Here is a 24594-nt window from a genome sequence, read left to right as displayed (position 1 = left end):
TATGATATCATTGACTTACTGCATTGGTTTAGTTCAGTAGTTTCACCTCTGGCTTAAAGAAATACATAGGTACATTAGTCATTTCTATAAGCAACTAATGCAGCAGGAGGCACACTGAATTTAATCAAGGTCTTGCTTCTTACTAGCTGTAAGACATTGGCTCACTTACCTACACAGATAAATTTTCCTTTTAATGAGATCAACTGTCTTTGGATTTTTTTTTTTTTTGCTTTGTTTTGTTTTTTAGGTCATAGATCGTGTATGTGAAAATAGTGCTATACAAATGCCTTTTTTCTTTTTCCTTTTAATTACATTTTTAACCAGGTCCTGGGTTCAGAGTACAGGTAAACCAGATCCTGCAAACGATATACAGAGGTGAACATGGCAAGAAATATTTACATGGCTACTTTATGGCGAACACTCTTGTGGTTGTTAGGGACAGATAGAGCTAAGTTAGATAGGTGTCTCTTCTTGTGGAGATTGTCAGATAACGCCCTTAAGAAACTTGTAGTGTAGTGGGAGAAGAGACATGCAACTACCTACAGTTTAAAAAACATAAATACGTTAAATATTTCTTTGGTGCCTTTTATGTATTCACTCATTTGATCCTCACAAAATTTTACAAACGTGGCCATAGTTTGTCAAATCTGCAATGCCTGTAAGGCATCATTTTAATGTAGATTGCAAAATGTACCCCAGTATCTGAGATAAGGTGTGGGAGGGGGGAGTGTTAAATTTAGCAAAGTCTGGTATTATTACCTCCATTTTTACAGATGCGGAATCAGATACAGAAGGGTAAGTGACTTGCCTGAGAATGCAAAATTAGTCACTGGTGGAGTCAGGATTTGAACCAAGGAAGTTTGGCTCTAAAAACCTGTGTTCTAATTCACTGCTTCACAGTGCCTTCCAGAAAGAAGGGGCAAATGAATTGTAGGTCAAGTACTGTGGGATTACAGATTAATCAAATTGGTGGTATTATAAAAGATTTGGAGGAGGTGATTGCTAAGTTGGGTTTAGACTCATGAGTGAGGTTTTCCTAAGTACAGGAGGGGGAATGAAAGTAATGAAGACTTGAAAGGTCATGTAAAATTTAAGTAGGCATGTTTTTTAACTTTACTTCTCAGTTCTCCCAGGGCCCCTTTTCATTACCTAGGAAATACCAGATTGCCATGTTTGCCTTAACTGCCAAAAATTGTACATTGGGTTCCAATATCAAGGTCTGTCTTTTGAGATGCCCTGTTTCCCAAAGTTACCTTTTTTTCCTATACATAATATCTCATCTTCAGGGCAGCTCAAATGATTCTTAGCAGCTGCAGGGCTAAAGCACATGATGTGAGTTATTTATCTGATTGCCTCCCTGCTCAAGATGAAACCCATAAGTATGCGTTTCTACAGTTTATTTTACTACCCAGTTTTCACTGTTTCTCCATGCCAACACTTACCAGTATGAAAAAGATACTTTACTGAATTCCTACCTTAAGTTTGTCACAGAGTAATTTGTAACTGGTTACTAAAGATAAGCGAATTCCAGTGTAAATAACATAATTTGTTATTACAGAGATTCGGTTATTTGTGGGTCCAGTTCTACCAGAATGTAATGAAATAAGCATGATGTATCATGGTTAGTTAACACAGGTGTCACTGAGGCAGTCTTACTGCTATTCTATGTATCTATTCTATGTGTTTGCCTTTTAAAGAAAACTTCAAGTTATTGGAGGAAATTACATTTGTATGATGAAAGAATTCCTTTACAAAAGGAAGCACTCATAATAGTAGTAATAGCTAATATTTATTGTTTCCTCTGTGCCCAGCACCATTAAAAGTACTTTTGTGTATTAATGTAGTTACTCCCCCTAAGACTGAGTACTACGATTTCCCTCATTTTATAAACAGGGGAACTAGGGCCCAAAGATGTACTGGGTCTAGAATTTGAAACTAGGCAGCTTGCCTCCAGAGCCTACACTCTTATCTATTAGGTTGTATCTTCTATAGTACTTTTGACAGTATGTTTGCAACCTTTTTGTTAATAGATGATAATAGGCTAGCCATTTAAAAAACTGTAGAACACTCTCCCTTTTAGAAGATTTAAATATAGAAAGAAGCTTAGCTTTAATTTTTTTTGTTTGTCCAATTGTAACATTTTTTTAAATTTTATTTTGTTTATTTATTTATTTATTTGGCTGTGTTGGGTCTTTGTTTCTGTGCGAGGGCTTTCTCTAGTTGCGGCGAGCGGGGACCACTCTTCATCGCGGTGCACGGGCCTCTCACTGTCGCGGCCTCTCTTGCTGTGGAGCACAGGCTCCAGATGCGCAGGCTCAGTAGTTGTGGCTCACGGGCCCAGTTGCTCCGCGGCATGTGGGATCTTCCCAGACCAGGGCTCGAACCCGTGTCCCCTGCATTGGCAGGCAGACGCAACCACTGCGCCACCAGGGAAGCCCCAATAGTAACATTTTATGGAGATGGCTTGATTATCCTTTATTTATCACTGCACAGTTTTATGCTTTATCAAACTATTACTACTCCCAAATGCAGGTTTTAAAATGGCACCATAGTGTGTGTTCTTTGTAAAATTTTACCTTATACCCTGGCCTTTAAAGGCTCTGGAAGTATTTTAATCATCTGATTCTAACTGTCTGATTTGAATGGGGATCAAGTGGTAATGCTTATAACATTGTTGCTCTCCCTTCCTCATCCCCCCCACGCTTTCTGTAATAACTTAAGTTTATTATAAAATATTTGAATGACCCGCAGGTCCAGATTTTATTAACCTTTGACTGATGAGTGATATATAATAGTCATTATTCTGTGTATTAAGTGCATCAACAGAACTTACGAATTTTTAGTATTTCCTTTCAGAGCCTCATGTGGTTCTTAGGAATTAAGTGGATGCTTAGTAAACTTAAAACTTAGTTCAGGTTAGTCATAGAAAATTGATGAACCATTGATGCCTTTCCAGCAACCCCCATGTCTGGAACACCTCTGAGAATTAGGAAAAAAGTATAAATGGCCTCTAAATAGCAAAAATCCATAGGTGAAGCTTATAGACTATTTTTAGAAGCATGTTGGCCCTTTGACACTGCTTAAATCCATTTTTTTAGTCGCAGTTAAACTAGATAGGTTAGCTAGTTTCCGGCCAACAGTGTATTATTGAGGTAGTGTAGGGTGATAACTATACTTAAGTAAATATGTACAGTGGATGGCAGTGTAGCAAAAGGAAAGACAAGCACTAAAATCCAATGAACTTCACTTAGAAATAGCTTGAGCCCACCTAAGTTTAGAACAGGTTGGTCTATGTACTTTAATTTTTCTTTATGTTCAACATAATGTCTCTGTCCTTAAAAAAAAAAGGTTGAATTTTGATGATAATCTGAAATTCAGAGTATAAAACATTTGGAGAAACATTCTGTCAAAAGTGATTTGCGGTGTTTTTGGTGTGTAAAGATGAGATTTTAAATTATCTTGAGGTACTTGCCTTATATACAGGTACTTTTACCTTCAGGAACGTTAATGAATTAACGTTTCCTAATTTCATAGACTCTGCTTAAGACAAAGTTACAGTGAACTATAATTTTGTCATTTTAATCTAACCGTATGTGTATACTTTGCTTTTATTTTATTATCTGTGAGTTAGTGTTTAAGAAAACAAGTTCCGGAGTCAGATCTATTTGAATCTCACTTCTTTATTTTATTATGTGACTGGACAAAACCTCTCTGAGCCTTCGTTTCCTCATACATTTATAAATAGTTTTTGAGCAGCTCCTTTGCACCATGCACTGTTTTAGGAGTTAGGGGTATGTCAGTGAAAACAAAAAAATCCTTGTCCTCATGGAACTTACCTTTTAGTTGGGAGAGACTGACAATAAATAACAGAATATTAATAGTACCTATATTTTAGAGTTTTTTTCAAGATTAAGGTCTGATGGGGTAGACCTTAGTTAAGGGAGGGGTAGACAGTTTTCTATCTATAGTGTGTAATAAATGTGAGCACCTAATAATTTTAATGTTTGATTCTTGACCTCACCTGACTAGTCTCGTGTTGGGATAAAATTAAGTTCATTGAGTGTATTAGTCACCTCAAAAATTAATAGTAATAATTTTTTATTGGTGATATTGAACACATTAATTTTCTCTAATATTGTTGAGGGGTGTGGAGGAGTAGAGGGATCGCAGGTAGTCTCTCATCAGTGTATGTACTTTGTTTTTCTTTCCAACAGCCACCAAAAAAGACATCCAAAAGAGAAAAACCCAAACAGAAAGCCACTTCTAAAAGTAAAAAGTCTGTAAAAAGTGCTAATGTTAAGAAGGCAGATAGCAGTACCACCAAGAAGAATCAAAATAGTTCCAAAAAAGGTATGTTAGAAATGACACATTTTCAGCAGCCTAAAGATATACATTGTATGCTATAATACAGGTTTTTTTGTTTTGTTTTTTTATAATACAGTTTTTAAGCATGTGTGGAAAATAGGTAAACTCTGAGGAACATTTGAGGGGGGAAAATAGTATACCAGTTTTTTATAGTTTTTAATTTTTTAATCTAATACCTTTTCAAGGATTTGATGAATACTTACAGAGTTCTTCCTAATGTGTCTTGAATATTAATTTACTTTGCTATATAAGAAAAATTTATTTTCATGTCATAAAATGTCTTACTTGTAGAAAGTGAATCTGAGGATAGTTCAGATGATGAACCTTTAATTAAAAAATTGAAGAAGCCTCCTACAGATGAAGAGTTAAAGGAAACAGTAAAGAAATTATTGGCCAGTGCTAACTTGGAGGAAGTCACAATGAAACAGATTTGCAAAGAGGTAATTGGACAAATGCTGAGATCATTTTGCTTCTGTTTGAAAAATTCTTTCACCCATCCCTCACTTGGAAGCTAGATTCTTATGTGCATTCATTCATTGAACAAATATTTATTGAACTACCACATGCCAGGTATTCTTACAGGTGCTGGGATACCACTTTCAGTAAAATAGTCAAAACCTGCCCTATTGGAGTCATTTCGTAAATAACATTTGAATGTATACAGTGAGTAAAGTTAAGGTAATACATTTCAAACTCCGTAGATGTTCTTTTCCTGATCTAGCAACTATTTTTATTGATGCACCCCTAGATTATGTTAGTTTAAATAAGCAGGATCTTGTGGACCACCTTATTTTCAATATTACTATGATAAATGAGATGTTATAGATTAGGTTCTTAGCTCAAACTTCTCTTAAGTTCTTCTGATGCTTCTCAGGAAATGAAATGATCTAGTCTTGAATATGATTCTGTAGCGATTCCATACTGTAGACCAAAATTGGAAGGTTTTAAAATCTAGTTTCTTATGGTAAAATGAAATTAAAATTTGAAATGTACCAAAGGTGGAATATTCTTTACCTTTTTAAGACATACTGTTTTTCTTATTCAGCATTCGCTGAGCCTCTGCTACATATCAGGCACTGGGATAGATGTTAGAGGTGGAGCAGGAGAAGCCATTATTTGGCTTCGGGGTCTTGTGTAATCTAGTGGGTAGAAAGAGGCAGCTGTTTTAGTCACTTAGTACAGTGTGTGAAAGCTGTGTTAGAAGAGTACAGAGGGTGCCACACCACCACAGAACAGAGGGTACCTGCTTGGGAATGGGGGTTGGGGGAGTCTGAAAAGGCATCTTGGAAGAGGTCTTAGAGCTTCAGCTTTCATACAATTGAGGAACATCAACACATTCACATAAAACATGACACATAATGACTGCGAGGAATAATCATTAGTTTAATTTGCAAGGAATAGTCATTAGTTTAATTTGGCTGAAGACTAGAGTTGGAAGGAATTCTTCACAGAAGTTAGGAGAGAATACTAAAGAATTCTGCAGATTTTATATGTGTTGTTACAGAGTTTGATTTTTCTCCCTGAAGCTAATGAGGAATTGGGAGGCAGGGTAGGTTATTGAAAGGTATTTGGCAGGAGCAGTCTAGGATGACTCTTAAAAAAAAAAAAAAAAAGATTTTTATTTTTTAAGTGTCATCCTAGACACATCAAGAAGAACGGACTGGTGAAGAATGAGACAAGAGTCAAGAGAAACCTTTACATCATAATCAGAGTTACAGGGCTACCATAATCCAAGTCTGAAATCAAGAGAGCCTGATCACAGGTTGCTCCGTGTGGGTGTAAGGGCTTGGGTGCATTAATCATAATAGGGAGTAGAACAAAAGGCTACCTCTTGAGGAAAAGATGAGTTTTGTTCTAGACATTTTAAGATGGAGTATTTGAAACATCCAAGTGGGAGAAATGGTGAACATTGTAATTCTCCAAGGTAGGAGAGAAACCTAGACTAGGATATTGCTGGGAGTTAAAACCAGAAGATAAGGTGGCCTAGAGAAGAAGGTAAAGGATGAGAAAGGCAAAGGACAGAGTCCTGGAGACCATTATCATCAAAGAGTTGGGAAGTAATTCCTACAAAATGTAAGAAATCGTAGAGTCAGTAGTAGAAGGAAGGCCAGAGAGAATAGTGCTGTAAAAGCCAAGCGAGGAGAGTTTCAAGAAGGGGCAGGGAGGGGTAGTTCCCTGCCTAAGAAAAGGTAATTAACTTACATGGGACATTGGACAATGGCTGTGGAAAGTCAGGTCACAGAAAAGAAGCATAAATGACCTGTAAACGTGAAAACATTAACCTTCCCTACTAATGAGGAAGATAGAAATCAAAAGGAAATACTTTTGCTTATTAGCTTTAACAAAATCTTTATAAAGGTTAACAGTTTTCAAGGTTGGCAATGGAATAGGGAAACGTACTCTCATCCTTTAAGTTGTAATAACTTTGGCGAATAATTAGGTAGTATATTAAAATTTAAGTGGCAAATACCCTTTAACCCAGCAGTTCCTTTTCTAGGTCTGTATCCTAAAGACATAGTCACACCTGCAGAAAATGGTTTCAGTAATGTTAAGCGTGTCTGTAATACTGAAAAGTCAGAAACAACCTAAATGGTCATCAGTAGGAAAATGTTTAAACTGTACATCCATATTTTTGGAATATGAACTGTGTAGCAGTTCAAAAGAATATGGAAAACCTTCCAGGTATTGTCAGATTTTTAAAACAGAGGTATTTCCCTATTTGTGTAAATACAGAAAAACTATATTGCCATTGATATATTTATATGTTTGTATATAAACTCATTTTTAAAGGTCAGGAAGAATACACAGCAAATTGATAACTGGTTTCCTTTAGGGGAGAGGGACAAGGGCAGACTGGAAGGAAAATTGAAGGGAGACTAGTTCTGTTCATTTGAATGAGTTTTGTGAATACATTTGTGTAATTTTAAGGGGATTGTTAATAACATGGAGAGGTCAGGTGAGAAGAACGTAAGGGTTTTTTTGGACTCAGCAATTAAGAGACAGTTGTTCACATAATAGCAATTTTGAAGGGTGGTAAATGCCAGGGTTGTCCCTTGGACTCAGAATTAATAGTGAGGAAAGTGAAAGCTTCTGATTTAGTAATTAAATTGGGGGAAGATACAAGTTGATAAAATACTTTTTAAGGTCAGAGGGGAGTGGAAGCATGCGTTAGGCTAAGGGACAATTCTGGGAAAGAAGATGAAGGTACAGGAGCATTGAGTGTTGGGTCCCTGCAGAGGTAGAGGAAACAGGACTGTTGATGAATCCAGACACAAATGAACTGGAGGAGAACAGGCACGTCAGGAAGTTGAAGGAATTCATAATAATGGCTTCTTGGCTGAGAGCAGGAGTGTGGGACACTTGAATAAGGGGATGAAATTGCCACTGATGAGAATGTAAGGGGGACCTGATTAGAAATCCTTGGGATTTCTAGGGAGGCTTTGACATTGAATACCAAGTGGGACCATTTTTTTTTTAACTTTATTCAAGTATAGTTGATAAAATGGAACCATTCTTTTCAAATTTGTTACATTTTCGCACAGAATTTAACCATATAAAAGTTGGTAGTTAGACCAATTAAGGGTTGGAGTTTTACAGAGAAAGAACAAAGGGCAAACAATTAGAGTAATGTAAATGATTGACTATATTTGCAGAGGTTGGCAAACTACAGCCTGTGGGCCTTTGTAACACAGACATACACCCATCCCTTTAGGTGTTGTCTATGGTAGCTTTTATGCTACAATGACATAATTGAGTAGTTGTGACGGAAACTGTCACTGGATAGCTGAAATCATTTACTGTCTAGCCCTCTACAGAAAACATTTGCTGACCTTGAATTAGACAATAGGAGTGAAGCCAGCTTGGTGTATATGGCAGTTCAGGACCAGAAGTCATTGTGAAGCCAAGCAGCAGGTATCAAGTTGGAAAATTTAGAGAGTAAAAATTTAGGAGTGGAGGACTCAATGATACAACTGGATCTCAGTGATACAACTTTGGGGAGGGGATTGAGCAATGCTCTGGAGGCTGAAATTCATTAGAGTTGAAGTTCAGGAATCATAAGTAGTGTTAGATGATGTAACAGAAGAAATAAGAGGATACCTAAAATATCTGATAGATAACCTACCAATATAAAGAATTTAATCCATTTAACCTAAGGTCTATCTAGAAGTTTTCCTCATCCATGTTTATTGTTAGTTCAACTGAAACTCCCACTTTTATAAAACACTGAGAATGTTTTCATGCTAGTTAACTGCTCTATATACAGTATTATTAAAACTACTCATTTGTTGTAGAATGCTACATGGTGAGCCACTGGTGGTTAGAACGTACTATTCAAACGTACATGTAGCTCTTGTCGATGGCACACATTTCTTCATTATCCAAAGATAGAGAATATTATTGGATTTTTAAATCTACTTTTAACATTGTTTTTCCTTTTCACTACAGGTATATGAAAATTATCCTGCTTATGACTTAACTGAAAGAAAAGAGTTCATAAAAACAACTGTTAAAGAGGTAACTATATCCAACTTTTTGAACTTGGATCCTTTTGGACTTATAAGACAAAAGAAATTACATGTATCAAATACTGCGTATTTTTCAAAATATTTATGTCACTAAATATCACATGTGATGCTCAGATTTCCTCAAAATGGGAAAGATAGTTATTTTCATTCCCATTTTAGAGCTTAAAAATAAAGTTTGAACATTAGTGACAAAACCTGGCCTCAGATGAAGATGTGGGTTCAGTGTACATGGGTAGCTGGGCATCTCAGAGTTCATACAACCACTTAAGCACATGTTCCTTTCTGTCCACCAGTTAAAGGCAGGAGAAGATCAACAGTAGCTGTAGTCTTATATTTATCCCAGCTGATTTCCCAAGGTCACAGTAGTAAAATAGAAGTTAAAAAATAAAATGAGGGCTTCCCTGGTGGCTCAGTGGTTGAGAGTCCGCCTGCTGATGCAGGGGATACGGGTTCGTGCCCCAGCCCCGGTCCGGGAGGATCCCATGTGCCGCGGAGTGGCTGGGCCCATGAGCCATGGCTGCTGGGCCTGCACGTCCGGGGCCTGTGCTCCGCAGCGGAAGAGGCCACAGCGGTGAGAGGCCCGCGTACCACAAAAAAAAAATTAAATGAGGTTTTATGTGTTCCAACTATTGTATGTTGGGTATGAGGAAATAACGATTCTCTTTCATTACAGCTAATTTCTTAAGAGGACAGAAACAGATGACCTGTACCCATGGATTTAAAGATCTGATTTATACCATTATACCAGCAAAGAGAATGTATTTCCTTTTCTAAATCTTTGCAAGCATTGTGTTGGTAGAACTTCCTTCTGACCTTTTTATCTTGAGTGTTAGGTGAATTTGCGTTTGCCGTTTTAAATTGCATTTCTATGCAGTTTTTAGTTTAAATTTTTGCATGGCAGTAATTGTCCCTTGCTTTTATAGTTGTATTTTGTACATTTTGGATTTCTTTATATAAGACTATAGATTCTTGAACTGTTGTAGTTTTTAGTGTGCGCGCAATATTAGCTTAAGACATACTTTTAATCGTAGAACAGAAACGACCATAACTGGCATTTATACATGCAGAGACTATTGCAGTATTTAGCATATGAAATATTTTGAATACACATCTGTCAGTGTGAAAGCTCAGTGTGTGTTCATCATATTAAAAATACACAAGCTTCAGCCGTCCAGATGACTGAATCAGAACTTTTCTCCTGCATGTGTATATATGTCAAATTGTCAGCATGACAAGAGTGACAGATGTTATTTTTGTATTTTTAAAAACGAATTTGTTGTATATAAAGTTTTTTTATTTCTTTTGTGCAGATCAATTTTTAAACTCATATAAGTACGTATCTTTACAGTTATTATAAACTATGAAACGTCAGTGTTCAGCCAGATGGTATGACGGAGCAGTGAAAGTCAGAATTCAGTGAAGAAAATAACTGAAGGAACATATAGTTCTCTGCTTTGCCTTGGAAGTGTCATCAATTTATAGTTTTAGTGTTAACCCTGCAACAGTGTCTGTAGATACATTTTATAGTGAGGATAGACCAAAATCAACACATCAAAACTTCAAAAATTTGGGAGAGTTGGATTAAGTAGAAGCACATTTTGCTTATAATAAATGAACTGATTTTTATTAACTGCTTTTGCCCATATAAAATGCTGATATTTACAGGAAACCTGGCCACCTTTATAATTATGGTGAAAGTACCAGTTGTAATTCCAGATTAAGATAATGTGTAGACAGTAGTGGGTATCTGACAAAGTATTTCTCAAAAGTGGTAACAGACTTATTTTTAACATTAAAGAAACTTAATGTATTTGTGGAATCAGGGGTGTTAGGCTTTAAATTTTGGCCAATTAGGATTCTAGGTGATCAACGTATGGACCACTCCTGAATGAGACTAATTTTGTCTTTTAACTTAACTGTCTTAATCGGTTTATTAAATTATCTCTTAATTTTAAAATAAAACATGCTGCTTATACAAGAATTAGGCCTTTGATAAACCACTGAGTGTTTAAAATATCTTTGCATCATAGAACAGAAATATATAAAAATGATATGTTGACTGTTAACAGGTGTTTTCACAGGTTTGACTTGTTCCTTGATAAAGTTATTAAGACATTAGAGAAAGGTGTACTTAATACAAATTAATGGAATAAACAACTAAATGAGACTTAATAATTGGCATTTGGTTTTAAATATTTAATTTGTTCCTATAAACCTTGTCAATAAAAATAATAAATCACCACCTCTGTCTCTTTGCATTTGATGTTTTAACATGTATTTCATAATAGAGATTTTTAAATGGATTTAGCCCCATAGCTTATATAATTTGGAGTGCTCGTCAGTGGTAACTGATTTTACTTTGAATTAAATACATTACAAAGAAGTCACTAGGGAAAACCTGAAGTGTTCTCATGAAACTAAGTTGATCAAAGTTAACAATTATGCGTGACCATTTACTTGAAAGGGATATGCAGTAATGCCTATGACCTAAAAAGTCTAAAGAGGGTTTAGAGGTTGAGGGGATTGATTTGGTGTCTGTGAAAGTTTGTGGTGAAGATGTCTCTGCTTAAGAGTGTGCATTCACCACTACAGTGCACAGTGTATTTGAAAAACAAGTTTTATTAAGCAGTTTTACACAATCAGCGGTTCACAGTCTGCAGTTAAAACATTGTGTATATTCACTGCTACTCAATTACAAAATCTTCAGACAGCAGTGAAAAACATACTCAAATAACTCAAGGAAAAAAAGGTACCGTGGTTCTTTAAAGAACAAAATGTTAGTTGATGTCACTTGAGACAGGAAATGGGTTTTTTAAAAAATTTACCATACTTTATTTAGGTAGGTTTTCCCCTTGTTTGCTTATAGCACTATACAAGTTTAAGTGCCCAGAAACTAAAGTAATAATGTACTGTGAACCATTTCACCTTAAAATATTTTGCATTTATCACTCGACACATGCTATTCTTTTAACATTTTAACACATAAAACACTTGAAAACAGAATACTTCCCAATCAGTACCAATGAGTCTCATCAGATAACCTAAATATCAACATTTTCCTGTGTTAACCTTGAAACCAATATACTGCTATTTGCTTTCTTTCAGTTGTATAATACTTTGCTGGGGAGGGAGGTGTGTCTCAGCTCTGTCTAAAGTTCACCGTATGTTCTTTCTATAAAATACGATTTCTACTTATAAGCGGACTTCAAATTTTAGAAATACCTAATATTTTGAAAAGTGGTTTTAAAGTCATTTTGAGTCCTTTTTTAAGCTGACCAATATATTGAAAGAATTATTCAAAGACTTTTTAAAACAAAAGCACATAAATTACCCATATTTCTAACCTGTAAACTGAAGTTTCCTGGCAAGATGGGCATCCTGAAGACCCTGAAATCAATGTTTATTTTTTCTTGTCATGAGTGAAAGAAGGAAAAAGTAAATATTTACCATGTACTCAGGCTTTTAAGATATGGCTTATAAAATGTGTAATATATACCAGGATATTACACATTTTTCTGCAGTTTTCCAGTGGACCTGCCTATGGAATACTGAAAACGTAATTCTATAAAAAATATTCCTAGAGATGTTATCAGTTATTTTAAAAAGAGGCAGTGGGGAGAGGCTTAATTATGCTGACAAGATCCTTCTGCTAGTGGTTGCCAAAATTGAGGCTGTTTAAAGTGTGCCATCCACCCAAACATGACTAAGAAAAATAGCCATATTCTATGTCTAAAGTGTGAAGACCACACTATCTCTTCCCAATTCTCAGTGATACAATAACATGTACTGTTGAAGGAATTGAAAATTTTGCTGTTTTGCCAATGAGTGCACAAATCTAAAATTTTTTTTTATAAAAGATACCTGAATTTAAATTTCTTTTGAACACCCAATGGGAAGAAATATGTACAATATAAAATAGAAGTTTCATTTACCTTTGACTGAAGAGTTTGTGCTGTATTCAAAACGGAAAGATTTCTATCTAAATTTTAGGTAAAAGCTCAATATTGGAGCTATATAAAAATCTTAAGGCTCATTGGCAAAGATACTGATAAATTGTCATAGAGGAAAAGTACATGGCTTTTTTTTTTTTTAATCCTGCTTGATTGACTTGGTTTCTCAATGTGTGAAAATTGGTCAGCCAAAAAAATGTCAGATTTAAAGGGAATCTCCAACCATGGAAGGATCATATCCAAGGTCTTAATTTAAGGTTATATTCTGCCTTATTCTGAGATCCGGAAGATTTAGTGCTAGTCAGACCTATGGAAAATGCCATTAAATACAAGTGCTTACAGAAGGATTCTTGGGGCTAGTGCTTTCAGAGTGGTAAAATGGGTTTACGTTACCATGCCACCTTAGAACATTTCAGTTTTGCTACCCAGAGAGGATTATTTGTTTGATTTTATCAAAGTGAGGTTTAACATGTTTTTCAGACTCTCCCATTTGGGAGAAGAAAGCTGGGTCCAGATAAATTCTGTTTAAAATGCCGCAATCTTACTTGCTTCTCGAACACCACTCAAATATGCCCCTGTAACAGTTTGTGGAAAATGCCTGTTCGTTGCCTGTAAAAAAAAAATAATTGTATAATTTGAGATCATGTATAAAGAATTTAGATGAAAATCAGAAGGTAAATACAAACTTACACTTTCTCTGATCCTCCTAAAATACTGTTGTCGCTCCTTTGTGCTCACATGAACACTCTACTCACCCATCCATAGCACCATGTTTCACCAAATTTATTCTACAATATAGTCAGTGCTCCCGTGAAATACTGTGTGACATTCAGTAAGATATTTTCTATGTGTGCCAGGTGCTGGAGTTAAGGATAATAAGACACAGTCCCCTCCCATCAGACAATCTTAGTTGTTAAAATCAGTGATAAGTAAAACAAGCACAAAAAGTGAATCACAGTTCATCCACGGCTGGAGTTTTGCTAGATGGGTATAACAGAAAGAGTTGGGTTACTCCAAGGATAGATCAGTTCAACAGGAAGGGAAAAGACAAAAGGTGAGGACTGTCAACAGGAGAACCTCACTTTCAAGGAGGTTATAGTGGGAACAGAATAAGCAAACCAGGAGGACAGGAAACTTGAATTCATGACCGTTAGGTATTAAAGACAAGGTCTGGGATGTGGTTATGGGGAAGAGTAGCTGAAATGGGAGTTGAGTAGGTCACAGAAAAGGGAGGATAAGAAACAGATGAAGTTCCACGTGAACTAATTTAGGTTCCATGTCACCTAAACTGATGAATGGAAAACATCCAGGTGACAAAGACGTTAATAAATGGGGGAATGACCAGGAGGTCAGTAGGAATACAGTTAAACGGGGGGGGGGGGGGGGGGGAGAGTCACAGAGTGACAGAAACTTCAAAGAAATGGCTTTTATAAGAAGATGAGGTAACAACTGTATCAAAGCAGCAAAGGAAAGTCAGAAACTTCCAAACCGTGTTCATGACCCTTTGGCACATTTAATAGGGCCATCTCTTGGAAGCAGTACACAGCTGTTGCCTGGAATGCAACCATTATGCTCTGTTCCTACAAAGTTGGCTCTTCACAGGCCAAGGAGGAATCAAAGACAGCTGTTTTTAAAATTACATTCTTTTGTAAAAATTCAAAAACCCTGAAGCGAAAAATTAAAAACACTATTTTAGATGAACCAGGAAGACCTGTATAATCCCAAACTATAATATACAAAGTATGAAGGCAGATCAAAGAGTGCTGAGAATTCACTTTATTCTGCTAAACTGGGTGGATGTGTGTGTGTGTGTGTGTGTGTGTGGGAAATAGCAAAGGGAAACCAATTCACCCTGAAAAATCCTTTATAAATCTCAGCCATTGGTGCCATCATGGAGGCAGAGGCTTGGCAAGGGTGAAAAACTGAGGACTGGTTTAAAAGACTATGAAGAGTGGGACTTCCCTGGTGGTTAAGAATCCTCCTGCCAATGCAGGCAACACAGGTGCCATCCCTGGTCCGGGAAGATCCCACGTGCTGCTGAGCAACTAAGAAACACTACTGAGCCTACAACTACTGAGCCTGTGCTCTCAAGCCTGTACTCCACAACAAGAGAAGCCCACGCACTGCAATGAAGAGTAGCCCCCCGCTAGATGCAACTAGAGAAAGCCCATGCGCAGCAACGAAGATGCAACATGGCCAAAATGAATAAAAAATAGAATTTGAAGAGCAATTTGGTCCCTCATCAGGTTCCCCACTCCCCCTACTGCAACCCCCAGGAGTTCTGAGGTACAGGGCAGGGTGAGGTGCCAAACAAAATGCAATTAAGTATAAGAGTGAGGCTTCGAGTTCCCAGAATGCCAGGAGGTGAGCCTCTATAATGCAAACGGGAAACTAAGAGAAAAGAGCTATAGATAGATCCTGATGTTTGGGCCCCCAACCTCCAGTTGACAAGCTTGCTGGAACCTTCAGTTGGCTTTTTAAAAAGTGCCTCACTCAAATCTGAACAGTCAAGGACTGGACATTCGGACATATGGGAGGCAAAGGCTAAAGTAAACAAAATAGGAATTCAGGAGCCATGTAAGGAACAAGTTACGAAGCAAGAAGAAAATGCTACCAAAAAGGAATAATCTTAGAACAAGAAAAGTGCTAATAAAGTAACGGAGCCAAAGTTTAAAAAATCGACTCAAGGGTTAGAATATAAAAAACAGCAAAGAGTAACAGCAAAGTAGATAATCACTTCAACAGTTCCAATATATGAAATAGAAGATCTAGAAATAAGAGAAAAATTGTAGGAACGAAATGAGCAGAGTAAAAAAAATCTAGAGGATGAAGGACATGAGCTCCAAGATTATAAGGAATGCAAAAAAAAGGCACAGAAAGGATTAGGAATTAGAACCGCAAAACACTTCTCAACAGAAGTAAATCAAGAAAGAAGAAAGGCTGACCTCACACCCATTAGGACGGCCATCATAAAAAAAATAGAAAATAAGTGTTGACGAGGATGTGGAGAAACTGGAACCCTTGCGTGCTGTTGGTGGGAAGGTAAAGTGGTGCAGCTGCTGTGGAAAAGAGTGTGGTGGTTCCTCAAAAAACTAAAAAACAGAACTAATATATGATCCAGCAATTCCACTTCTGGGTATACACCCAAAATAACTGAAAGCAGGTTCTCGAAGAAATATTTGTACACCCAGGTTCACAGCAGCATTATTCACAATAGCCAAAAAAGAGAAGCAACTCAGGTGTCCATGACAGATGAACAGATAAACTAAATGTGATAGGTGCATATAATGGAATATTATTCAGTCTTAAAAAAGAAGGATATTCTGACACATGCCACAACATGGATGAAACTTGAGGGCATTGTGCTAAGCGAAATTAGCCAGTCACAAAAGGACAAATACTCTATGATTCCACTTACATGATGAGGGACCTAGAACAAATTCAGAGACAGACAGTAAGTTGAATGGTGTTTGCTGGGAGCTGGGGGAGGGGGAGTTGTACACAGTTTTGGTTCTGCAGTATAAAAATGTCCTGGAGATGGATGGTAGCAATGGTTGTACAACAGTGTGGGTGTATTTAACGCCACTTAACTGGACACTTGAAGATAGTTAAGGTGGTAAATTTTGTTATGTGTTGTTTGCCACAATTTTAAAAATAAATATTAAAAAAAAGAAAAAAGAGAGGGATCTAGGAAATAAGAACCCCAAGCCTGGAAAGTGGTAAGGAGGAGTGCTGGGAGGACAGCTCTGCAGGGGTCCCTGGGATCAATCAGTGCAGCCTGGAGCAGAGGGAAGATGCCAGGAAAGGGGGCTTTGAGAAACAGAACCTACAGGCCGGCCAGAGGGATTCAACTGTGAATTAGAGATGACTCAAGAAGGGGGAGGCTTTGGAATTTCCTGGCGGTCCAGTGGTTAAGACTCTGTGCTTCCACGGCAGGGGACACAGGTTCCATCCCTGGTCTGGGAACTAAGAGTCATGCATACAACGTGGGCAAAAAAAAAAAAAAGGAGTGGGGAGGCTTAAGGAGTGGTATAAAAAGAATTAAGCTAGTGAAAAAAGAGGCCATTATGACCGAAGAGAAAACAGCTGTGTAAGAAAGGAATCAGTGAACGCCTTCCTTCCTGGCTCAGCAGTAAGCAGCCACACCATATAAGCACTGACACCAATTTAGTGAAAAGTGTGAAAAAACCAGGGTGGGCTAAACCTTTAACCTGATAGGAAGGTATGTCTAAGATAGTCGGGAGATATGTCTAACTTCTTAAATCAGAAGACAACAGTATAAAAATCTTAAAGCAGGGCTTCCCTGGTGGCGCAGTGGTTGAGAGTCCGCCTGCCGATGCAGGGGACACAGGTTCGTGCCCCGGTCCGGGAGGATCCCACATGCCGCAGAGCGGCTGGGCCCCTGAGCCATGGCCGCTGAGCCTGCGTCTGGAGCCTGTGCTCCACAACGGGAGAGGCCACAACAGTGAGAGGCCCGCGTACCGCAAAAAAACCCCCCAAAAAACAAAAAAACTTAAAGCATGAAGTAAATTCCAGAAGAAACAGGAGAAAGAGTTAAAAATGGCTGCTCGGGGAGTTTGAGGAGGGTGCTGTCAAGGTACCTGGGGCTTCTTGCCGTAAGACTTTTGACAGCATTTGATGTTGCTTTTAAACTCTGGACATCGATCACTTTAATTAAAAGCAGGTGATCAAAATGAAAGCAATCGGGGTCGGAGTCCCCGTACACACCTCGCCAGCAAAAAAGATGGTTCCTTGTATTTCCTCAGCAAGGATGTCGTAGGCCTCACCACTGCCCCCTGTCTTCACGAAGCTGTATGCCATCTGGATCCAGGGGTCTGTGCTCCACCGGGTGACAAAATACTTCGTGGGATCTGGGACTTCCTGTGTCAAGTAGAAGGAATTGGAAAACGGGATCAAGAAGGGACTTAGACTTGATGCAACCCAATGTATAAAATTACAGTTCTTCCTCCATCTAGAAAGTAAGTTAATCCCTGTAGCATTCTGAGGCAGCAGTTCTCAGCATGACCCTCCAGCCCCCTTGCTGCTCTGCCCAGGCACCGTCTCTGTGCATTTTCCTCTTTCGCTGCCCCATCTCTCTGACCTTCCCCAGCACACACACATCTCCTCGCTTTAACACTTTATCCTTCTGCCAGAGATGCTTTCTCCCACCTACCAGGGGCCATCACCAACAGCTAAGAGTCCAGGCATTCCCCTTCCCATCGCCTGAAACGCGCTGGACCAGGGGAGGAAAGGGACGGGCAGGGTCTTAGGACCTCTAACTGGAATTCTCAACAGGCTTCTCCACAAAGCAGCTACACAGGTTAGGTTTCACTCTACGTTTCAAATAATTTTCTAGGCTGACCTCTGCCAAGAGCCACCATGAAATAGATTTCTACGGAGCCTGTGTTAAGTTCCAAATAACTGATTTGAAAACAAATTTTTGAACAAAAGCCCCAAGCTAATAAGAACTACTGTGAGATAGAATCACATCATGTAAAATAAGCAATACCCCGAGGGCCCCCCTCTCTTGAATGTATGTAATATTTGAGGCATTTTCATTTCTTTGTACTTCTCCTCCTTTATTTGAAAAAGTTACATGTCACGCCATTTATACTCTCCAGAGACTGTGAGATTTAGTGAACTGGCAAATAGAAAGTACCGTGAGCTTCTTGGAGAAAAGGGAGAGAAGAGACTCGCTGCGGGGTACAGAAAATTCTGGACAATGTCCCTTTGATTGGAAAACTGTCGTCAAAGCTTGCTAGGGTTTGGGTCAATACAGAATCTGTGGAAAATGCTGAGCCTTTTACCTCCTTAGGAAAGAATGGGGGTGTGCATGATGTGAGACAAAAGGGAGGAAGGCACTCATGTAAAAGGAGGAATGGGGTACTATTATGGGCTGCACTGTGTCCCCCAAAATTCAGATGATGAAACCCTAACCCCCAGTACCTCAGAACGTGACTGTACTTGAGATGCGGCCTTTGACGAGGTAATTAAGTCAAAATGGGATCATTAGGGTGGACCTTAATCCAGTGTGACAGGTGTCCTTCTAAGAAGAGAGGATTAGAACACAGACAAGAGACAGAGCCGCGCCCATGTGAGGACACGGGGAAGGCAGCCATCTGTGAGCCAAGGAGCGAGGCCTCAGGAGAAACCAACCCCTTGATCTGGCGACACCTTGATCTTGGACTTCTAGCCTCCAGAATTGTGAGAAAATAAATTCCTGTTGCTTGAACTACCCAGTTTGTGGCATTTTGTTATGGCGGTAATCCAGGTACTTAAGTGGCAAGCTGGATACTGAAAGAAATAAGAAGAATGTGGTCCACTGCCTCAAGCCCCTTCATTTCTGGTACTGATGGATTAGCTTTGGGTTCAAACCACTCCAAAGAGTGAAGTTAGCAGCAAGAGTGTCTTTCTCTCTCTTTTTTTTTTAACATCTTTATTGGAGTATAATCGCTTTACAATGTTGCATTCGTTTCTGCTGTATAACAAAGTGAATCAGCTGTACGCCTACGTATATCCCCATATCCCCTCCCTCTTGCGTCTCCCTCCCTCCACCTCCCCATCCCACCCCTCTAGGTGGTCACAAAGCACCGAGCTGATCTCCCTGTGCTATGCGGCTAGTCTTTCTCTTTTCAAAGAGGGGTGTCTGACCTGCTCCTTGAAGAGCTCGCGCAGGGCGGCCATGCACTGCTGCAGCACCTGCTTGTCCTCCAGGCTCTTGACGGCCGCCACCGCCTCCCCCGCGATCACCGACATCAACACGCTGTGCTGCTTCTGGACACGTGACGGGAAAAGCACTTTACACTTTGGACTTCGGGCACCAAAGTCTCTAGACGCACAGTTCCAAACAGAGAAGGACCTCATTCTCACATCAAATGTCATCATTTCCTAGTCCTGTAGCCTCCTTTCCATCACCCAGGCCACACAGACTCATTATTCATTTACGCATTTTATTGTTCCCTGCTGGAAAAACTCCGGAAGTCATGTAAATATCAAATTCTGGGTTCTCTTGGCTTTTCCCTTCTAAGAACTTGTTTTAGAATAAGTAGAAAGACATTGAGAAAGGAAGTCTGCTGGTCAAATAATGGGAAAAAACCTTCTCAAACAGTAAGGACATTTTGCCCTTGGCTCCCACGTGGAACCTTTGAAGATAAAGTGTCTTGGAACAAAGAGGCAGGAGGAAAAACAACTGTGATTCTTTGGCAGGACATCACCACAACTGTCACTTGCAAAGACCCAGGTATGTCCTCTCCTCGTCTTCTTTGCCCCACCAATCACATCTACCGACTCCCAGACCTGCCCTCACCTGCGCCAGGCATATCCCACTCCTAACCAGGGCTCCCTGGCGGACTCTTGGGGAGTACATTTCAAGTACCACTCGTTACTGTGCTGACACCAATTCTCCCTAAAAGGAATCCTTCCATCAGCCTGAAATAACACATTTCCACGGCAACAAATTCACTTCCCAGGGAGCAATATTAGTACTTTAAGAAAATATGGCAGATACTGGGGTACTTTTCCTACAGGAAAATGTCCCATCCAAGTGTCCCCCCATAATATAAACAGACATCTGGAGTGTCCACAATGTCCATTAGTTCCTGGGCTGGACACACGAGTAGTTACCAAACCAAATTCTAAACTGTAATAAGGGAATTCATACCACATTCCACCAATGATTTTACCTGGGGATCCATGTCATAGAACACGGCAAAAAGCCCTCGCTTGCTGGCACTAGGAGGAACGTGACCAAAAAAGTCAGCCCCTTGAACTTTACTGTCCCAAAATCTATAGGGAAATTGCAAGGCAATCTGGAAAGCGAGCAAGAGAAAGGTGGTTAACAGCTTCTTGAAATCAAAAGTACAGCAATCTCTAAGAAGCCACCTATAGCTCTTACATACTTCAATTAAAAAAAAAAAAAAAAGATGTTCAAAAAACTCAAACATTTCTAAATATTCCCTTTCCATTCTCCTACCTCCTTTGTTCTCTTTGTGACCATCTGGCTTTTTATGCCATTCAGTCCTGTACTCCCACAGATAATGGTGGGAACCACTGACAACCTCTAGGCTAATCTGAAGATGCAGAGCATCCCTGAGACCTGCTCTTGAACCTTACGTCCATGAGATAAATTCTTACTAATCATAGGTCTGCTGGTATCTACTGTAGCGCTGAGAGATTCTGCTAAAGGAGCTTTTCAAGGCAAAGGAAGTATAAAACACTCTCGTCACTGGGGCTAATTAGTGCAGGGTAGACATGGAAAGCAGAAAAAAAAAAAAGAATTGCTTATTTATACACCCAGTTCAAATTCTGAATAACAAGAGTCATTCTCCTAAAATCAAAACTTGCAGACCTTAGCCAGCTCTCCTCTTTTTGTTTTGTTAATATCCTTTCATATTCTTCATGGACAATTACTCAAAGGAAAAGGAAATCTTCGAATTTGACTTGGATTCAAAAATTACCTGCTGCTTCCCAATATCAGAAGTTAAGGAACCCCTGTCATCTGATACTCATCTCTCTAGTTCTGAGGCTTAAGTAATTCAGTTACCTTTTCAATGATGCCTGCACCTAAGCTGTTGATAGCCTTCATCTTCTTGTCTGACAACGGTGGATTAAACTGAAGGGAACCTTTCTGCAGTAAGGCCAGGGGCACAGTGACTAACACCTGTGGGAAATAATGAACAGTTAACATACAAACAGCAACTGAATCTAATACTCAGTGGGTTCATTTCCAGGAAAATCTTAATGCCTCAAGAACTGCCCCCCCTGCCTTTTATTGCCAGTCATGAGATTATCAACATCCTATGTTGTTACACTGGTAAGAAGAATAACGGCCATGTACAGTTGTGCAGGCTGTTCACTGCACAAGAGTGGACTGGTTGAGCAGAAGCAACATTCATATGGAGGAATCTGCATTAAGGTTTTGATGCATTAATAACCCTGGGTAAGAAGAGTCAGCAGATCTCAATCCTGAAAAGCAATGCTGTAAGAGGAAATAGCCCTAAATACAGAGGCAGGAGAACCAGATTTTGTGTATCATTCCTGACACTTTCTAATGCGTGGCCAAGGTAATACCTGCCCTACTAACCTTAAAGGATTGGGGAGATGCTTAACACTAAAACTCTTACAATATACATCAGTATGCTTCATAAGTGGTAAAGCACATCACAAACATTAGGGATTATTATAATCATGTAAAGCCACATACCTTTTTTTTTTTAAAGGAAGAAACAATTTATTGCAGGTTTTCAACTAGTTTACAGAATCATTTAGAGCCTCCAAGAACAACTCACAAAACCAGACCATTAAAGAGAGCTGCTGTCTCTCCATACAATCAAGAAATCTCTGGTGAACTATCTGCTGAACAGTCATCGACAGGAAGACACTGGAACTCACCAAAAAAGACACCCCACGTCCAAAGACAGAGGAGGAGCTGCAGTGAGACGGTAGGAGGGGCGCAATCACAAGAAAATCAAATCCCATAACTGCTGGGTGGGTGACTCACAGACTGGAGAGCACTTATACCACAGAAGTCCACCCACTGGAGTGAAGGTTCTGAGCCCCACGTCAGGCTTCCCAACCTGGGGGTCCAGCGATGCGAGGAGGAATTTCTAGAGAATCAGACTTTGAGGGCTAGCGGGATTTGACTGCAGGACTCCAACAGGACTGGGGGAAACAGAGACTCCACTCTTGGAGGGCACACAAAGTAGTGTGCGCATCGGGACCCAGGGGAAAGGAGCAGTGACCCCATAGGAGACTGAACCAGACCTACCTGCTAGTGTTGGAGGGTCTCCTGCAGAGGTGGGGGTGGCTGTGGCTCACCGTGGGGACAAGGACACTGGCAGCAGAAGTTCTGGGAAGTACTCCTTGGCGTTTGAGTCCTCCCAGAGTCCACCATTAGCCCCACCAAAGAGCCGGGTAGGCTCCAGTGCTGGGTTGCCTCAAGCCAAACAACCAACAGGGAGGGAACCCAGCCCCACCCATCAGCAGACAAGAGGATTAAAGTTTTACTGAGCTCTGCGCACCAGAGCAACACCCAGCTCTACCCATCACCAGTCCCTCCCATCAGGAAGCTTGCACAAGCCTCGTAGATAGCCTCATCCACCATAGGGCAGACAGCAGAAGCAAGAACTATAATTCTACAGACTGTGGAACAAAAAACACATTCACAGACAGATAGACAAGATGAAAAGGCAGAGGGCTATGTACCAGATGAAGGAAAAAGATAAAACCCCAGAAAAACAACTAAGTGAAATGGAGATAGGCAACCTTCCAGAAAAAGAATTCAGAATAATGATAGTGAAGATGATCCAGGACCTCAGAAAAAGAATGGAGGCAAAGATCGAGAAGATGCAAGAAATGTTTAACAAAGACCTAGAAGAATTAAAGAACAAACAGAGATGAACAATACAATAATTGAAATGAAAAATACACTAGAAGGAATCAATAGCAGCATAACTGAGGCAGAAGAACAGAGAAGTGTCCTGGAAGACAGAATGGTGGAATAAACAGCCGTGGAACAGAATATAGAAAAAGAATGAAAAGAAATGAAGACAGCCTAACAGACCTCTGGGACAACATTAAATGCAACAACATTCACATTATAGGGGTGCCAGAAGGAGAAGAGAGAGAGAAAGGACCCAAGAAAATATTTGCAGAGATTATAGTCAAAAATTTCCCTAACATGGGAAAGGAAATAGCCACCCAAGTCCAGGAAGCACAGAGAGTCCCAGGCAGGATAAACCCAAGGAGAAACATGCCGAGACACATAGTAATCAAACTGACAAAAATTAAAGACACAGAAAAATTACTGAAAGCAACAAGGGAAAAATGACAACATACAAGGGAACTCCCATAAGGTTAACAGCTGATTTCTCAGCAGAAACTACAAGCCAGAAGGGAGTGGCATGATATATTTAAAGTGATGAAAAGGAAGAACCTACAACCAAGATTACTCCACCTGGCAAGGATCTCATTCAGATTTGACGGAGAAATCAAAAGCTTTACAGACAAGCAAAAGCTAAGAGAATTCAGCACCACCAAACCAGCCCTACAACAAATGCTAAAGGAACTTCTCTAAGTGGGAAACACAAGAGAAGGAAAGGACCTACAAAAACAAACCCAAAACAATTAAGAAAATGGTAATAGGAACATACATATCGATAATTACCTTAAATGTGAGTGGATTAAATGCTCCAACCAAAAGACACAGGCTTGCTGCATGGATACAAAAACAAGACCTATATATATGCTGTCTACAAGAGACCCACTTCAGACCTAGGGACACATACAGACTGAAAGTGAGAGGATGGAAAAAGAATTCCATGCAAATGGAAATCAAAAGAAAGCTGGAGTAGCAATTCTCACATCAGACAAAATAGACTTTAAAATAAAGGCTATTACAAGAGACAAAGAAGGACACTACATAATGATCAAGGGAACTATCCAAGAAGAAGATATAACACCTGTAAATATTTATGCACCCACCATAGGAGCACCTCAATACATAAGGCAACTGCTAACAGCTATAAAACAGGAAATTGACAGTAATACAGTAATAATGGGGGACTTTAACACCTCACTTACACCAATGGACAGATCATCAGGACAGAAAATTAATAAGGAAACACAAGTTTTATTTTATGTTATGTTATTTATTTATTTTTGTGGTACGCGGGCCTCTCACTGGTGTGGCCTCTCCCACAGGCTCCGGACGTGCAGGCTCAGCGGCCATGGCTCACGGACCCAGCCGCTCCATG

General features: G+C 39.4%; 2 protein-coding genes across 6 annotated transcripts in view; one reads left to right on the top strand and one right to left on the bottom strand.

Moving 5' to 3' along the window:
- Window positions 1-11130, top strand: part of DEK (DEK proto-oncogene) — a 30045-nt gene extending 18915 nt beyond the window's left edge. Inside the window, exons 8-11 of one of the 2 annotated variants that reach the window (XM_029242990.1) lie at window positions 4215-4350; window positions 4657-4805; window positions 8812-8880; window positions 9565-11130. In XM_029242990.1, the coding sequence (XP_029098823.1) occupies window positions 4215-4350; window positions 4657-4805; window positions 8812-8880; window positions 9565-9576 (366 nt within the window). In that variant the 3' untranslated portion in view covers window positions 9577-11130. Of the gene's footprint in view, window positions 1-4214; window positions 4351-4656; window positions 4806-8811; window positions 9305-9564 lie in introns of those variants that run through there. The other variant, XM_029242991.1, reaches the window with a different exon arrangement.
- Window positions 11131-11490: 360 nt separating this feature from the next.
- KDM1B (lysine demethylase 1B) overlaps window positions 11491-24594 on the bottom strand; it is a 55234-nt gene continuing 42130 nt past the window's right edge. For all 4 annotated transcript variants that reach the window (XM_029243742.1, XM_029243744.1, XM_029243743.1 and 1 more), the window contains 5 exons: window positions 21384-21500; window positions 20524-20649; window positions 19493-19615; window positions 17570-17722; window positions 11491-13450 (listed from right to left, as the gene is read on the bottom strand). In XM_029243742.1, the coding sequence (XP_029099575.1) occupies window positions 13367-13450; window positions 17570-17722; window positions 19493-19615; window positions 20524-20649; window positions 21384-21500 (603 nt within the window). In that variant the 3' untranslated portion in view covers window positions 11491-13366. The remainder of the gene's footprint in view (window positions 13451-17569; window positions 17723-19492; window positions 19616-20523; window positions 20650-21383; window positions 21501-24594) is intronic.

The sequence above is a fragment of the Monodon monoceros genome, unplaced genomic scaffold (assembly GCF_005190385.1).
Source record: "Monodon monoceros isolate NGI ecotype Baffin Bay Population unplaced genomic scaffold, NGI_Narwhal_1 Super_Scaffold_3, whole genome shotgun sequence".
NCBI lineage: Eukaryota > Metazoa > Chordata > Mammalia > Artiodactyla > Monodontidae > Monodon > Monodon monoceros.
Note: the sequence above shows the minus strand (reverse complement) of the source record. Positions and strands in the feature narration are given on the sequence as shown.